The 17,878-nt window shown below is 44.6% G+C and overlaps 1 protein-coding gene across 1 annotated transcript in view; it reads left to right on the top strand.

The window, feature by feature from the left end:
- The window catches only part of ACACB (acetyl-CoA carboxylase beta), a 3,851,763-nt gene that overhangs the window by 1,234,339 nt on the left and 2,599,546 nt on the right, over positions 1-17,878 (top strand). The window contains exon 19 of the mRNA XM_069619430.1: positions 4,357-4,491. Within this exon, the coding sequence (XP_069475531.1) occupies positions 4,357-4,491 (135 nt within the window). The remainder of the gene's footprint in view (positions 1-4,356; positions 4,492-17,878) is intronic.

Below are 17,878 nucleotides of genomic sequence, written 5' to 3'. Positions count from 1 at the left end.
GCGCCCTTTCCTCCCTGTAGAGCCACCGGAAGTGGTCAAGCCAAGCATCCTTGGCCATAAAGCCCTCGATTACAGGGTCTTTTGATTCTGTGCGATCTGTGACCTGCTTCCAGAAGGCAGTCGAAACCCCCTGTCTTTACTTCATCCAATAGGTTATCCCATTTACTACTCAGGAAAGCTTTTTTTTTCCTTTAGTTAGACACCTGTATTCATAACTTAGTTGGCGCAACATTTCTATGTTTTCCACAGCCTCTTTCTTTAAGTTAGCAAGCAGATTTCCTTTGACTTGCCTACATTTCTCATCATACCATTTTTCCTGTCTCATAATCTGCGTTCTTACTGCATTTCCTAATTTATTAGCATGGGTATATGGATGTTATTTCGTCATACTCCTCTATGACGTTCTTGTCTGACAACCAGAAATTGCAGATCATTAATATACCCTTTTATGTCATTATATATGATTGGGATGCAGCAATCTGTGTCGAGGCGGGCCAATTTGACAGCTTATCGCGCTCTTCCTGTGATAACTATGGCAGTACTCCTGTCTTTGGTCTGTAGATTCTTTATTTGCCAATCTGTCTTAAGTCTCAGGCCAAGTGATCTATGTTAGCTCTCAAACCACTCTTCTACTTCAACATTTTAACGCATCCTCAATCTCGGGCTAAGATGAGGATGCTGTCTATTTCTGAGTCTGTCGTTACCAAAGAATGTGTGCTTTGCCAGTTGGACACCCGTGCATGACCTCAAATATAAGCCATATAGGATACTTACAACTTCTTTTGCTTGCCCATGCATTCTATCCGGGAACTCTTGCCATCAGGTCTGCAATATCCCACACAGCCTCTTCCTCTTCCCATAGGCTAATTGTATCTCTAAAGGGTTCCGATTGTAAATTGAAATCTCCAGCCACTATGATTTGCTCTAATTTCAAATCTTTGTGTACTGAATGTTCAGTTATCCTTTGCATGATCTTAATATTCCCCCTTCTCCTCCTGCTAGTTGTGAATCCACTCCTTCTAAGCCCTCTTCCTCAGTGCCCCTGTTCCGGGTGCTATTGTATCACTCATTTGTGACCACCCTAGCCTCTAGTACATTAGTATTCTTTGGCTGTTGTATAATCCTGGTCGTGTTAGGACAACCCCTATAGGGAGGGGGTTTGTGCCTCAAAGTACGAAACTAGAACCCTGTGGTGGGTACGTACACAATTCAATGCCCACAAGCCCCTGGACCAGGGTGCCATTTTACAGGAATATCTGTACATAATCTCCTTCCGTACTATTTGGTATATGTTTCCGGAATCAATAGACTGCCTTCTCTAATCACTGTGTGACAACCCCGGATATGTCTAATCATTGAATACATTTATTAACCTGTGCCTCCTGACCCTCAAAGGCACCGTTGGCCAAATTTGGGACATTACACATTGCAACAAAGTGCTTTCCGTTTATATTCTCCTGCCTGCCCATGTGGTGTGGGGTAGTCATCTCGTTGTTAGGTGGGTTTGGTAAGATTACTCTGCACCTAAGCCCCCTTGGTTGCTTATAACAATTTATAACACTGGGAAATTGCCCGAGTTGAACTAAACAATGTCTTCTTCTTCAAATTAGGATTGGGTTTTGTTCTGTGCTCCTTCTAACCATTTTATTGACCTTTGATTTGTTGTTTTCACCCATTGCACTATCCATTTTTACAGGTCCTATGCTTAAGGTGCCTGAGGGTATATTCCCTCATGGGTTCTTTACAACAGTGCACCATTTGTCTTTATTTATAGCAGATTTGTTGCTAGATCCTAAAGCATCTTTTATTCTCTCCTCAAGGTTTACCAACGTGAGAACTGTGGCTGTTAGTTTTTTAATATCAGCACAAAAGTTTGTTTTGCAGCTACAGCTAGCACAAGGGGTACTTTCTGCTGGTACTCCACTCAGTTCTATGTTTTCATATTTTTGACTTGCTAGTTCTGTCACCTCTCCAACTATACAGTTATTCATCTGTCTACATTCTTCCTCTGCTCCTATCATATTATGAAGAATCTCAAGTCTGTTAATGGGAATGGTGGGTAAAATTATTATTGCCTCTTCCTCAATAGGCATTTCGGTATTCAACTGCAGCATCAGAAATAAGATTACGGTGACAAATGTATCCCATATAATGTGCCCTTTGTTGCCAGGCACTGTGGATGAAATACTGTAGTTCCTCCCACCCTCCAGACTTTCAATTGTGTTCGTTTTGTAGATATCTAGTGGATCTTTTTTGAAGATTCTATGGCACTTTTTTCTCTGCTGCCGCTTGATTATGATCATCATTCCCATCTACCCCTTGGTAACTATTGCCTCTGGATAGATGGTTTCAATTCCATCTATTCTATCACTAAGCACACAGTTGGTGAGGGGCATCTTTCTAACAGGGGCTAACTTACAGCCATCCTAATCATGTAGTAGGTGTTTGATCTCCGTTATCAATATGTTTACCTCCCGTGCAGAGATTTTATAACATTTCTTGGACACATTTTTGGGAGAAAGGCTTGATTTGGCCTTCCTTTTCGACATGTCAATCTATCTATATTTATAAAAGTGAAAATCTGTGGGTGGCTAAGTTTGTGGCAAAGCATTGTTCCACACCGTTTCACCAATCTGCACCAGATTTTGCAGTTACCTGTTAGGACCATCCGGACAATACTGGCTACATAACATTTGTACGCCCCAACCCGTACCCTGGATTTCAGCACAAGTCAAAATGTGTGGCTTGGTGGCGCGTTGTTGTTCCTTATACACTTACACACCGTTTCACCAATCTGACCCAAACTATGCATAGTTACCTATTAGGAACCTCTGGACACTACTGGCTACATGACATTTGGACACCCCACCCTTTTCCCGGATTTCAGCACCTTCACAGGAGATTGTTGCTTTAAATCAGCAAAACATCAGTGTGGTCATAGGACCTGGTCCTCAACCCTAAAATGCACTGTTTATGGGACATTTGCACTACAACGAACTGCCCCACGCCAGGGTGAGGCAACAGGTGAGGAGAGAGCACAGTAGTACCAGTATGCAGCAGCACACCAACTCTCACCTCCCCCCAACAAGTGCTCCGGGGTATATCAGCCAGCCACACACACCCATTCTCAGTGCAGTTTACTTAAGCGTGCAAGGCACATCAAGCGATTAGCGAATCGGAACAGCGACCTGCAGGATCATGGATTTTCAACAATTGACGAGTGTTGTCATGTCTGTCCACAGAACCCATTCAGAGAACAGGTTCTCTTCGCTAGTGCATTATGCAAATATATAAAGGATTTATGTTGTAAGACCTAGCGATTAAGCAGAATGTCTGTAAAAAGCAACCCACTGGCTAATAAAAATAAAACATGGTTGCCAATAATTATAATGGAAATAGAGTGCACGTTCACGAGTTATTTAACAGTATAAGGTTAAAGCAATTTATAAATCCCTACTTTGCCTTATTAAAGTGCCTATGCAAAAAGTACGATGAATACTTAATGCTCAATTAAAGTGCAGTAATATAAACGTGCCTGTGCAAGGGATGCAACTAGTGTATACATGATGCATCCAATAAAATCATGTAGGTATCTTAATTCTAAAATCCATAAGAATTCAACATTGAAAAACCCTTATTGCACTCATCCTTCGATAAAATAACAAGGATACCTTGATGCACGTAAAGGTGCCTATCATAAATAGCATTTGGAACATTTATGTTGGGGGTGAGGAACGCTCAACAGCTTGGAGGGCTGCCTTAGTCCGTCTCCCTCCCCTTTGCTCTTCACCGCCTTAATAGTTTGTCCTTGCTTGGCTGGCACCACTGTGATGTGCTTCCCCAGCTCCTCCAAAAGACGACACTCAATAGCTGGGATCCTCTCCCGACACCAAACACCCTTGCGGCGCACAACTGCCGTGCCCTTAATTGCTGTGGGCTTTGCCACTGCGTGCTACTTCCCCAGCCTTCAAGCCTAGGCTCAATTGCCCTTCTTTATGCGTTGTTCATTCTGGTTCAGTCTATACTCTGTGACCTTTTCTTGTGCTGCTGTTGGCATTTGTTTCAGCTATAAGTATCCAATTAACTATTGCTGCATGGTATGTAGAATGCAGGGGAATGCTTGAAAGGATGTAAATATGTGAAATCATTCTGACCTTCTGTCAAGCTATGTGCGAATAAAATGATTCTCGGCCATAAAATAAAGACTTCATTCTTTGCAAGTTTGGACATAAGAAGAGGCTTGCTGCATTGCTTCAAATAACCAATGTCTTTAAAGGAAGAAGGATTTCTTATTGATACTGATTTTGTAGTTGTTGTGAAATGCTGGGATGTTGCTTTTACTTTCTTTCTCTTTAGGTAATGAAGATGGTCATGAGCCTGACTGTTCAGGAGTCCGGCAGCATTCATTACGTGAAGAGGCCGGGCGCAGTGTTAGAATCAGGCTGCATAGTGGCCACACTGGACTTGGACGATCCCACTAAGCTTCATCCTGTAAGTGATGTAGACAAAGGAAAAACTAAATTGACAAAGCTAGTTCACATCATAAGTACATTTCTACACTTTCCTCCAGCCTTGACCTTTTCTAACCATATGTATTTCATTCTGTTTTTTTGATATGCTGGTTCTTTAGAGAAGCTTTAAGTCCACCTCATTTGCTTTTTAAATGCATTTATGAACACTTGCAAGAATTTCAGTAATTGGGCAGAAGACACTGTGTATTGAAGTTCACTGGCACCTATTGTCTGCAAATGATGACATTAGCCAAGTGAGGACATTTTAATTACTGAAAACATTCGAAAAGTTCTTGAGCTTTAAACGGTAGCAATCAAGTTCTTGGAACGATGGAGTTAGCTGTGCAATGCTCATACTTTTTTAATGTTGTTTTAGCAAATTATAATTAGTTTGTACCGACCATTGAAGTTAACCCTGAGCAAGGGGTTTCGACTTCTGATGCTACCCACCAGTGTGTAATTTATAAAGCAGGGTGTGCTGGTAAATGGAGCTCTTTCGGAGGAAACAGTGGTGATGGGGGAAGGGTGGCACAGAGATTTGCTTTCAGTGATATTGCAGAAGAGCTGGTTGTTTCATTGTCAATTTGCAGATGATAACCGGTTCTGTTGATAACTCGGATGGAGAGTTGTGATTAAGAAAATAAAATGGAAGCATGGTCTCATAGGTATCTGCCTTATTACATTCCTACCAAGTACATGGTCTATTATTTAGAGCACCAAAATCCTGCCTCAGTAGGGGCACACCTAGGATTCAAGTACCCAATCATACTGTATCATTCTAATTATCTCAGTAAATATTGATATTCTTCAAGCCCTTTGGTATATCAAGAACCGTTGCCTAGAAAATAAATCCAGACCCCATTTGTGCCAACATGTAACATTTTTCACAGCATGTGTTTTGAAGTGGGGGGAGGCATCTTTTTTTGACTGGAGGACATTTCCGTTTCTTATTGTGGGATCTTCATAAATAGTGAGTGACTGCTTCTATGAAATGGGATCTATTAACATTTTCCCCTGTTCTAATGTATAAATCTTATTTCCAAAGTAGAAATAAAACAATTTTTCATGTACCTTAAATTCTACCCCTAGACGATATTACAGGTGCTCCTGTTACATTATTGCCCTAAATACACAGAAAGGTGTCAAAAGTACCACAAGTCCAAGGAATCGAGGCATACGATCAGGATACCAACACCTTCGAGGTCATCTGTACCCTCTAGAATGCTTTTACTCCTGACCCTCAGCCATAGGTTTTCACCCCTCCGAGGCACTACCCCTCTAAATCAGATTAGAGACCAAATTCACAATGCTCCCCTGGCTATACCAGCAAGGATCTCTTCCACGGCTGACATTTTAACCTTCACTAAGGCCTTGCAAAGAGCAGCTGCTTGGCTGACATTGCTTTCTCAATTCTTAAATAAAAGCCCTCACATTTTTTTAGACCGTGCAGCATAAGGTGCTACCGCACCCACTGTGGCAGCATATTGAAGCCTACTATTGGCCTGTTACGAAGACCTTTCCTACTTCAGCCACATTCAGCTGATGGCAGCATGACCAAACGTACATGACCACCTGACCCAGACCCCTCTGTTCCTACAGAAACACCCTCCATTGCACTCAGTTAAGCGGGGAAGAAAATGTACTCATCCTCTTCTTCAACTTTACCTACGTTTACAGCCCCCACTCTACTAGATAAGAAAAGTAGGGGGATGGATTCACATGGTAAGAACAATCACACCACAGCTGCTATGAATTGGGTAGAATACAATGCCTACCTGTGGGGCTCTGTTGGGTATTTTGTAAAAAAAAAACAAATTTTCTACGTGGAATCAGATAAGGCTCCTTTGTTTGTGAAGAGATTGTTAGTGTAGCAAAAAATGTTTGAGTTTTCAGTAAACAGCTACTGCAGTGGCAACATTAAGATCTTCATGGGCTATTCTACCTGGACTTAATAGATGTAAAAGACATCCTGTATCTTTTACTCCTGATCGACTGTCTTCGGAGCCCACGTTTAATCAGAGGTACTAGCAAGAAGACTAAGTCTGACACCTTATAGTCTGTTCTGACTCCTGTAAGGAAGACTACAGAAGATCTTTATAACTCTAACAGTCAAAACAGGCTTTTTATTAGCAATTGCAAATGCCCTACCATTGGCTATACCAACCATACCAACAATTCAATCAAGCACAGAAAACTTCATACCGCTCTAGGAAATGGAGGAAGAGGATGAACTCGACCATGGGCAGCTGCCAGGGAGGTACATGCTCCACTAACACCACTTCTTTCTTCCCTACTTATCAAAATTCAGGTGGAATTGATTGGGCTTGATTATCTTAAACCATCTAGCCTCCTGGCCAAACATCACAGCCACACAATACAATTAATGGTCTCAAAATCAGATTTTCAAATCCGATACACCACTTTAAATGCTGGATCACAGTGCAGGGGAACCCACCTTTTTTACTGGAGATTGCAAGACAAAGGCGACGAGTTATATTGAGTAGATACTCATTTTTTTTTTCCTCACTAAAAATAGTCTCTCAACTCTCAGGACTGACTTATGCAGCCTGGCTAGATAAAAGTGGCACGGCTGCCTTTTTTTTTCTTCTTCTGGCTATCGCTGACTGTTCGTCCTATTTTATTTTATTTTAAAAAGGGCAAGCAGTTTTAGGTTTCGCTAAAAGCAACACAAATGTTTAGAGGAAGGTTCTTTTCTGGAATAAATCAACTAACATGTATGGCTTTAATTCCCAATTTGGAATGTTACTTATAAACTGCGTTGAGAAACTGTTCAGAGATCCTGCTCATGAACGGGATCTTTTCATTGCATATGACATTAATGAAGATGCACATGATGGAGAATTAATGTCTTAACTGAATAGGGTGCCTTCCCAGTCAAAGAGGATTTCTCATCCCTAGACAACCTCTGTTTGGTAGCCCTGCTGTGGAAACATTAGCTTATCAGGCAAACATTAACCATTTGCAAAGTGTGTACCAACGGTTGGTGCCCTTTTTTTCTTGGGCAGTTCAGTGTGTTTTATTGTTCCACTGATGATTCAGTGTATCTTCTTCTGTGTGCCCAAGTGTTCAGGTGGAAGACCCCGGTCAAGGATTGGAAAATGCAGTGCTCATGCAAAACACATACAGGAGAACAAGAAGGAAGACTAGGCGAGGGGCATAAAAACAAGTAAACAGGAAGACAGGGAGACAGAAGGCGAACAAGAAGGAATAGGAACTAAGCACTACAAAAACAATCTGGAATCTCAATAGGCCAGTTCGCAGGTTGGACTTGAGACTACCCACAGAAACATAGGGAATCTCAGTGCCTCTCTGCATGTTAATCGTACAGATACTCGCCCTGCAAGCCCTTGTAAGAGGGGCATTAAGAGTGGCTTCTTTGTCTGGACCCCACGGCACGAACAAGAACTATAATGACACCAGACATGAGATACACTGTGGGTAAAACAAGCCAAGGAAGGGGCAGACATTGCCTCTCGGGGCATAGGAGTCAATCTGTATATAAAGGAATACATAGAGGCACAAATGTGGATCTTATAGCACACTTTACAGAGAGCCCAAGATGGATTCACAGAAGTGACAGAGAGAAGTAAGGTACAAAGTTGCCTGATCTAGGAACAATTAAACTTTTTGCAATGTATTAGAACTAGGTACTTCAGCAAGGTACTAGAGTTAAGGTAACTAGAGTAAGGTAACTAGCAAAGGACTGAAGGAAGGTTATTGTAGAAAGGGACTAGATTAAGGTAATTGATGCAGGCTGTGAGGCTGGAAATCCATGTGCAAGATCAAACCGGGGTTTAAGATCCAGGACCAAAGCTAAGTGGAAAATAAATAAATGAACAAGCAAGAGAAACAGTCCGACTATACCAGTTACAGTTTAAAACTATGTAGACCTGAGCGAGCATACGAAGGAAGAACACTTAAGGGGCTTAGCACAGAAAGACAAGGCTATGAGCCTGGAGGCTGCAGGGACACAGCACAAGGGAAATGAACCAAGAGATCAACTGGATGCAGAGTCAGCGCCTCCTCCATCTACAAGAGGTTCATGGCATGATAGCCTATAAGCAGTGTTGGCAAGGAGGAAACCCAGGGTGGGGCCATATGATTGGGCTGCACACAAGCAGGCACGGGTGGGGTTAGTTAAAATCTTTGCATGGGCTTTGGTAGCAGAGACAATGCTCACCAATATCGGAAGTTTCAGTACAGAAATGAAAGCACACTAAGTGCCAGGTCCTTTGTGGAGTGCTTTTTTCACAGGTTCAATTTTTTCATGGAGGAATGAATTTCTGGAATAGGCTGCCAGATTTTCCAGTTGTCTTTTAGGGGCATTACAGGAATGGTATTCTGGCTTTCTTGAAACACATATTGGTGCAAGAAAGGGACTAAGTAGGAATCAGGGTCAAATCTGTTGGTTATCGCACAGTGGGTCTGCAGACCAGGCCACCTAGAGGCAGAGATGAAGAGATATTACACAGTAAAAGAATATAATGTGGTATTTTCTGCTGCATAATCCCGGTCTGTGATCCACCCTGGCACTACTACAAGCTACTCTTGGCCTGGGGTGGGAGAGGAGTGGAAGCAATGGGTGGAAAGCTGACAGCACTGCAATCGTACATGACCTTCCCTGATTGTTGTCCCTTTCCAGGTCCTACAGTGATGTTTTGATGGTAACTGATGGCAAAAGGAGTTGGTACTCTTGCTCCTTTTATTGCATGCAGCCAGGAAATGCGTTGGCACCCTACAATATGAAGATACTGCCAGGAGGCCAGTCGTGCCTTGGTTCCCCACAACATTTGCTCTGAGCCCAGATCAGACCCACCCTTGTAACTGGAACGCAGCTGGTGGCATGAGTATGGACCTGCAATAGCTCTCACCCTGTGTGGGTTTCTGCCTCACTGGCGCCTCATGCCTCGCGAAGTGGCACAAAAGCTTAGCCATGGAACATTTAATTATTATTATTATTATTATTATTATTATTTAAAATGAACTGTAGGGTAGGGTAGGGTGGGCAGGCGAAAGGTTGAATGCTGTTCCTGGCTTGTGATTTCTGTTCTTAGGCATATGAGCCTGTATCTGTGCATGGATGTTTGTGCCTAGGTAGTTGAGATTGTACCTGGTCAGATAAGGATGCTCCACGAATATGTTGGCAGTACCTGGGTGAATGAATGTGGGTCTTGTCAGTAGTACATATGTTTGAGGTTGTACCTGAACATAAGGCTGCACCTACTAGAAGAAAGAGAACCAGAACGTCACCTGCTAAAGTACATCTGTTACCGCTCAAAGTTCAATTGTAAGGTGCCCTTCACCAGGGCCCTGATCCTCCCCAATTTGGATTATTGCAAAAGGACCAACATGTTTTGTAAGAGCAACAATTGGAGGTGTGATGACAGCTTTCCAATCCTTGGATATCTCAAACTAGCTTTCTACAAGGCTTACTCCTTGTCGGCAGATGCAAGAAGGGGTTGGCGGGAGACGACTCCTTCGCCCCAAATGGTGGTACAAGCTCCTGGAGGACTCAAGACCACAATTGGGACACTGCAATTCAGAAATCAAGAAGACTATTTAGTCCCCTTGGCAATACTGTTTCACACGCAATATCTCATGTCTCCCACAAATCAATGGCAGTCGCAGGTACGGTTCAGCCTGTGAATGTTGAAAGATCTGTACTCCTTTATTTTGTTAAAGCTCTTAACCATAAATCTTAACTGACAAATGTTTTGTAAAAAGTACATTGTTCCTGTTATACAACCAAGTGTAGTAGGAATAGGCATCTGCTCCTTCTCTTACTTCCATGCACCAAATTCCCCCATCCTTTATCACTGCATTCTGAAGCGGCCACATGTGAAGCACATTAAATAAATGTGAAGCCCATAAAGAATACATAATGGCAGCTTCTGGGATTATGAGGTTTTGCCTGGCACATGGCGGTCGTATTTTGGCATGCAAGACTTTATTTGGCCATATACCGTTGTTTCCTGGGAAAATTAAGTACTCACGGGGGTTTGGGTCTGTACCTAGGCAATGCGAGGCTGTACCTGTACATGCGAGTTGTACCATCATATGGGAGATGGCATAAAATCCTACAATGTAGCACCTGGCACATGAGTACTTCTAGCCCACAATGTTTGTACCTTGGGCATAAGAGGCTGTACTCAGCCAATTAGGCCTGCACCTGGCCATGTGAGCTTATACTTGAGCCTTTGAAGGAAGTACCTGAGCAGGTGAGACTTCTTCACCTGGCATATGAGGATACTCTTGGCACTTGGTGTTGTGTGCTTAATCCGAGGGAGGTGTTCCAAAGCCCCCATCCAGGGCCCCTTAACAACCGCCATCAAAACCTTGCCCTCCTCGCTGTGAATCTTTCAGTCATTCACAATCCTGGGGCAAGAACCCCCTGCTACCTCCCCTCCGGATGCCTAGCTTGTTTCTTCAAATGCACCCTATCTCTGGCATGTTCTTACTATTTTCTGATCATATATCGCCCCCCCCCCCTGGCCCCTTAGGGACATTTGGAGACCTTCTGTTGGATCTCCTTGCTGACCTACAGAGGATATATACCCAGCTAGTAGTTTTGGGTGATTTTAATTTAAAATTGAATTTACCTAGGCCCCCTGCTCTTAATTTTTTTTTTTGATAGTATGTTTGATCTGGCTTGCATTAAATTGTGCCCTCTCCAACACATAAGTTGGGGAATATATTCGAGTTGGTCTTTGTAGCCAGTACTTTGCTATCGCTACAGTCAGTGGAGCCGATGGTATGGACAGACCATTTCCTAATTACTTGTATGCTTAACGGACTGACACCCTGTCCCAAAATACCTGTTCCTAAAATCTGGCATCGTTCTTGGTGCTCTATTGATTCACAGGATCCGGTCTCTTTTGTTGCAGCCAAATGAAATATGGATCCCCACATTTCTCTGTCTACACTGGCCTTATTTTTTCAGGAGGCGGTGGACAAGGTTGCCCCCCTTAGACTTATACAGCCCGCAGACTTCCGTTGGAGCCGTGGGTCTCCAACTCTCTTAAGGCAGAGAGGCTTAAACTCAGACAGAGCGAGCGCTCTTGGCGCAAAGCCTATGATCCCCATCTGAAGGCTTTATTTAGGCGGCAATTAGTACTCTACTCTGCTGCTGTTAAAACAGCAAAAACTCTATATATTTCTGAAAACTATGAAAATGCTTTGTGCAAACCTAATGTCTTATTCACGGCTGTCAAGGCTCCCTCTTCTTCAGACCTGTTAACTTCTAGTGTTAGACTGCCTCAAAAATTATGTGACAAATCATCGCATTTCTTTATTACCAAAATGAGCGACATTCGCCATAACATTGCTCAAACCACCCTCACGGCTGAGAATAACAATGAACTCAATCTGAGAGAACTGCCATCTGAACTGCCTAAATGGTCTGCTTTTCCTCTATTCTCGGAGGAAGCAGTCCTTGCAGCCATTTACAAGATTAAATCCTCTTCCCCCTCCGACGTTATCTCAGTAGCGATCATGAAAACTATTTCACCTGATCTTCTAAGGGAAATTACAGCGGCCATTAACAAATCTTGCCAGTCTGGGAATATTCCCCCAGAATTGAAAGCTGCTAGAGTGATCCCTCTCTTAAAGAATCCCACTCTGGACCCCACGGTCTTGGCGAATTTCCGTCCCATCTTACTCCTTCCTTTCCTTGCTAAATTACTGGAATCTTTGGTCTCTACTTTACTCTCCCCCTACCTGGAATCATCTTTTCTTCTTGACCCTGTGCAGGCCGGCTTTAGACCTTGCAGAGGCACAGAGAGTGTTCTGATCTCTGTCCAGGATGATAGGGCTAGGCTGGCGGACTCGGGTGGGGGCCCTGATTCTACTGAATCTGTCAGCGGCCTTCGACACTGTCGACCACCCCATCCTGTTTTCCCGTCTTACCCAGATGGGTATATCTGGTCAAGTACTGGCATGGTTCACCTCGTTCCTGGCGGATCGCACTCAGACTCTCTCCATGCCTCCTTTTCTATCTGCTCCATGCCCTCTTAATTGTGGAGAGCCGCAGGGTTCTTCCTTATCCCCGCTTCTTTTTAACTTCTATATTTGGGCATTAGTCGGTCTGCAGCTGAAAGTTCTAAAAAAAAAAAAGTGCTGCCTCTAATCTCTTAACATCTTCCCCCCGGCTGTAGCTGCCCTTATTCTATCACGGCTAGATTATTGTAATTCTCTATATTCAGCTCAACCGAGGGGCCTCATCCAGAGACTACAGCACCTACAAAATCTGGCAGCTAGAGTAGCTACTGGCTCCCCCTATGAAGCACATATCTCCTCTGTTCTGCACCTCCTCCACTGGCTGCCAGTGTATCCGCGTATTCGATTCAAAGCTCTGTGTATTGTCCATCGGGCGATACACAATTTGGGAGCAGTTTTTTTGCAAGCCAAGTTTGTGCGCTATCTCCCGAGCTGCCAGCTTCGCTCTACCATCTACTTGTGGTACCGCCATATAAACGTGCAAGGGTAGGAGGTCGCTCTTTCTCCGTGGCTGCTGCCATTGCATGGAACAAGCTGCCACCTCATACAAAAGAAACTACCTGGCCATCTAGCTTTTAGGAAAGCAATAAAGACCTTTCTCTTCTAAATCTGTACTTGTTGGCTTTACCCCTTTTATGGACAGTTTGCCTTCTCTCCAGTGCCAAGATGCCCATGAGCGACCGTTTGCGCCTAAGAAATTGCAAATAATAATAATAGCTCCCAGCCTGGCCTCCCACACACCAGAATAAAACTCCCCCCGGAAACCCTGTGGCCCACCATGCACCAAAATAACTAGTCACCTTTTATTTCCCACCCCCTCTCTCGGTGCACTGTTTCTATATTTCCAAGCACTTCAATGGATTGCCTTTCTCACGCAGATTCCTCATCTGAAAAATATCCTCATCCAGCTCTGCTGGTCGGAAAATTCTTTGACAAGGGCCGTAGTGAACCTCCATTCAGCCGTCGATCCGTCTTGCTTGGTGCTCGATTGATGTTAGGCGTCTTATATATACCATGTCACTACGCACTGTACCTCAGTTCCTGTTTTCCCGTGCGCTCGACACGCTAGTCTTGACGAACATAGTGTTGGTTGTCGAGTCCTCAACTCTTTTCGACAACATTTTCATGATATTATTTTTGTTTTCCTGACCACCAGATGTCCACACCTCGGATTTCAGGATTTAAACACTGCACTGACTGCAACTCGAAGATGTCAGTGATCGACCCACATGACATGTGTATGTGGTGCCCCGGCCCGGGTCAAGACACAGAGGGGTGCGTGTCATGTGGGAAAATTAATCCTAAGTCCCTGCGTAAGCGGGCAAACAAACTCGCAGTGGGCTGATCGCCGGTGAAATCACCTCTGTGGTCAACTTTTCGGTCCTCTCAGGCCGAGACAGAGGGGCCTACTCCCGAGAAAGAAAACGAAAGACATCAGTGCAAGACGATGAATCGGTCTCACTCGCGGAGCCACTCTTACTCGTCCTCTTCGCATAAGAAGAGGAGGTGCCACCGGCACTGACGCGATTCTGACTCTTCATCAGAGAGAGGTATGTCGTCAGCTAGGCCGACCACTCCACAATTTAAGAATTTAAATCTCAGATGTTTTCAATGTTTGAGAAACAGGCAGCTATAGGTGCGGGTGCACCCCCAAAACAGCAGGCCCTGTTGGCTACAGCGGTGCTCGGTGGACCCAATGCAATGCAAACACCTTTACCGATGTGTAGGGGAGGACTGGTCCAGGAGACCCCCCTCGCCTGCGCTTTCTCCCCAGGTGAGGGCTATGGCTCTTTGGGCGTCCCCTCATGCCACCCGGGCCCAGGTGGTGGAGGGTTCACCCACTGGAGACATTGCCCGCACATATTAATTGCCCACATGTATTAAAATTTAGCTAGGCCGAGAATACATTTTCTGTCTGGTAAAGATGGTGTGAGCTCAGCGCACTGTAGCGCGGCCCCCACCCTTGGAGGGTTTCAGTCATCCTTGTTGCCGCAGCACCCCGGCAGATCCGCTGCGAGCACCTTCCCACGAACAAGACAGACATGAGCTAGCGTAATACACTAACATTGTAACAGTTCACCTCCCGCAGTGTATCATCGCTCCCAGCATGACCCAGCCAGCAGGCCTGGGCAATGCAAAGAACAGTAAAATAGTCATCAGGTGGCAGACAGTCTTTATATATTAATGTTGAGACCACTCGCAAAGTATGCTTTCTTCCACAAAATCCCTTATATTACAAAAACCTGTAAAATGTATAAACATAAGAAAGCATGCTTCCATGATATAAGCAATGGCGAGCCCACACCATTGCAGTTGGGTGCTAATAATAAAGGAACGCACCAGGAATCTATTTGTTACGTGTATCACTGGGAAACTTACACCCCATGGGCTTGCGCCATAACTGAACTAATGCTGCTAGAGGACACAAGAAGACTAATGTAACCATACAGAGGGCCCATGTGAAGGATGCACGAGGAGACGCATGTTATGTGTGCATGTCTAGGCCCCACATGTGCCACCACCGTCACGAACAGTAGCGGGTTACTTTCTATGTTCTCCACCAATCCTAATTCTACCTCACTTACTGCAAATATATATGCATATAACTAAATACTGTACTTGCTAAAACATAATGTATGAACAAGGTGCTCAGACTGGGTATAATCGAGACACATCCAGCAAAGTTTAAATGTATGTTTTGTACTGCTTTGAATAAGTATTATAGAGTGTTCAAATGTTTGTGATGTCTTTACCTAAATCGGCAACACACGAGGGAGATACCTTTGTGAAATACGTGCAAGGCCATTCCCCCTCCCACCCTGCTAAGGCTGCCAAGGCATGAGAGCAGAGGCCGCGCCGCGCTGCTTCACCTCCCCCAACTAGACTGGAGCCGCTTCAAAGATTTGTAACCCCCTCTGTAGCACCCAAGGCCGCCGCCCGCCACCTGCATTATTTACAGCACAGCAGTAAACCTCTGCCTGAACACACGCGCCCCCTCGTAAACCTCACAACCCACCGGACCATCTCAGACTTATGGCCCTGTGCAATCAGGACACCCAACACTTTGACAACACACAGCGGAACATCCATAACAACTTCTAACAAGGCAGAAAGACCTGTACCGTCCGTCCCAGGCCCTGAAGCTTAGCCCCTTGACCTAAGGCCCCGGTCAACAGGACACTGGTAACCATGTCTTGACGTATTACCTCCAGACCCCTCACAAGGTGCATTCCTCCTGTGTTTCATTAACCTGTGGTATAACCTATTGAAAGATTTACTAAAGAAAATAATACTGAAATGACTGAATGACTGCGGTGTGCATGGCCTAGGGCAAAGAAGTCAGGAAAAGACATTCATCTCTGACACTGGCCGCGATGGCACAACAACACCGCCCGGATGAACTCTGCCACCCTGCCAGGCCCAGCCCAACCCACGAGGCTGACCAGTGACGTCTTCCAGCCAAAGCCAACCACATCGCAGCAGCACCTATAGTTAGTCGTCGCCACCCAATCCCCTTGAACTTGTGCCCCCTATAGTGTGTAGGTTCTTATGACGTTTTTTGTAAATATATACGCCTGTCTTTGCTATTGTCAGACAGAGCGCTCTCGGAGTTTGCAGAGTTCTTTGCATGCCCTATTCTGATTGATAAACTCCCATTTACGCTCACCCGCACTCTGTCTTGGCCTCATTCCCATTTTGGGAGAGTCCTTCATTGTCTCTCATTGCGGGGAGGATCGTGCTGTTTGGGGACGCTTGCTTTCAGTGGTGACCCCGATAGCGTGATTTTTATTTCTTCCTAACTCATTATAACCGTCCCCTTTTGGCACGAGAATCTCCGGTCGAAAAGGGATACGCACGGTGAGCCGGCTCCGGGAGGCTGCCCGCCAACGGCGACCGGTACACTAAGAAGTGCGCACTCAATAGAGAGAGGGTACGGGATCCCGGTTGAAAAATCCCCTTTGAGTACCGCTCGCCGGAGCCGGGGCTGACTGTTGAGCTGACGGCGACACTGCCTGGACGGACCCAGTTTCGGAGACTATCGGTTCAAGACGGGCACGTGAGTACTGAGTGTGAGCGATTGTAAAGGGAGCGGGGAGAGAAGTGTAGGACAGGGAACGAAGAGGGGGTACGAAGATATACTAAAGATCATCCTAAAATTTCCTTGCTTTTTCTTTGCATATGGCCATTAGGATTAAGAGGTGAATAAGAGATAAAAGTGACGGGAACCTAGCTCCGAAAGGGGGTGGAAGGCGGCGCCGCATAGTGCTATATTGACTAGTACTGGGAATATATGACGAAGTGAAATACAAGATAAAAGTGTTCAGCAAAAGGGGGCACTGAGAATATATTAGTGATCGCTATTACTTCTTTCTTTTCTTTTTCTTTAGGGGTAGGGGGAGAATAAAAAGCGAGATTAGCACGAACTTGGGAAGAAAGTAAGAGAAAAAGGGTCCTACTAGAAGGGGGAGAGCAGGTTAAAACATATACATATATGCATATGCGCATCCATCTATCCAAATAAGACGGACAGGGACAGCCGGCTAGGGAGGAAAGGGAGGGCAGCTTGAATGGTGCATTGAGTGTTACCAAGAGGTGTGTGCACCTCGTATGTGTCAGGGGACGATTTGAGGTTGTGAATGTGCATAAAGGTTATTAATGTATAATAATAATAGTTAAATGGTCATGGTAAGTGTGACCGGATAAAACTTTTTTTTTTTTAAGGCAAAGTTGATACAGTGAAGTGAGTGTGTACTTTTTTTTTGATTTCCGGATTGATATTGTCGAAATAAATGATGGGTTGCCCTTGTATGTGCCCCCCCAAGAGAACAGAGTAGACGCTGTGTATAGCTAGTTTTGTATTGTATTGTGCAATCAGGGGAAGGGGGGAGAGCCCAAACGAGCCCAACATTGAATGTGAAGTAGTATAAAAAAAAAAATAATAATAAAATATTGATACTCCATTTACATTGTAGTTGCAGACACACAGAGACACACAAGCACTAGGAGGGCACAGAGATGGGGGCTGAAACACCCTTATCACATATTTGTAAGAGTCTCCCAGGGTACGCGGAGCGGATTAAGAAATATCACGACCAATGGATAACTGAGTTGAAGGGAGAGGGGTTACCCCAGATATGGCCAGAGGGAGGGTCATTTGATAAAAGTGTTCTGGATATGGTGGCCACATGCATTTATTTGAAGTACAAAGGAAAGCAGTTGCAAAATAGGAGGGAAATATTAGATCTTTGGAGGTTATTTGAAGAGATACCACCGCCTAAAACACCAGCATTAAATCCTGATCTCCCATCCACCACAGACAATCCACTGATGATACAGAAAGATGTCAAAGA

This window comes from Ambystoma mexicanum, chromosome 10 (assembly GCF_040938575.1).
Source record: "Ambystoma mexicanum isolate Mex_15411 chromosome 10, UKY_AmexF1_1, whole genome shotgun sequence".
In the NCBI taxonomy this organism is placed as follows: Eukaryota; Metazoa; Chordata; class Amphibia; order Caudata; family Ambystomatidae; genus Ambystoma; species Ambystoma mexicanum.
Note: the sequence above shows the minus strand (reverse complement) of the source record. Positions and strands in the feature narration are given on the sequence as shown.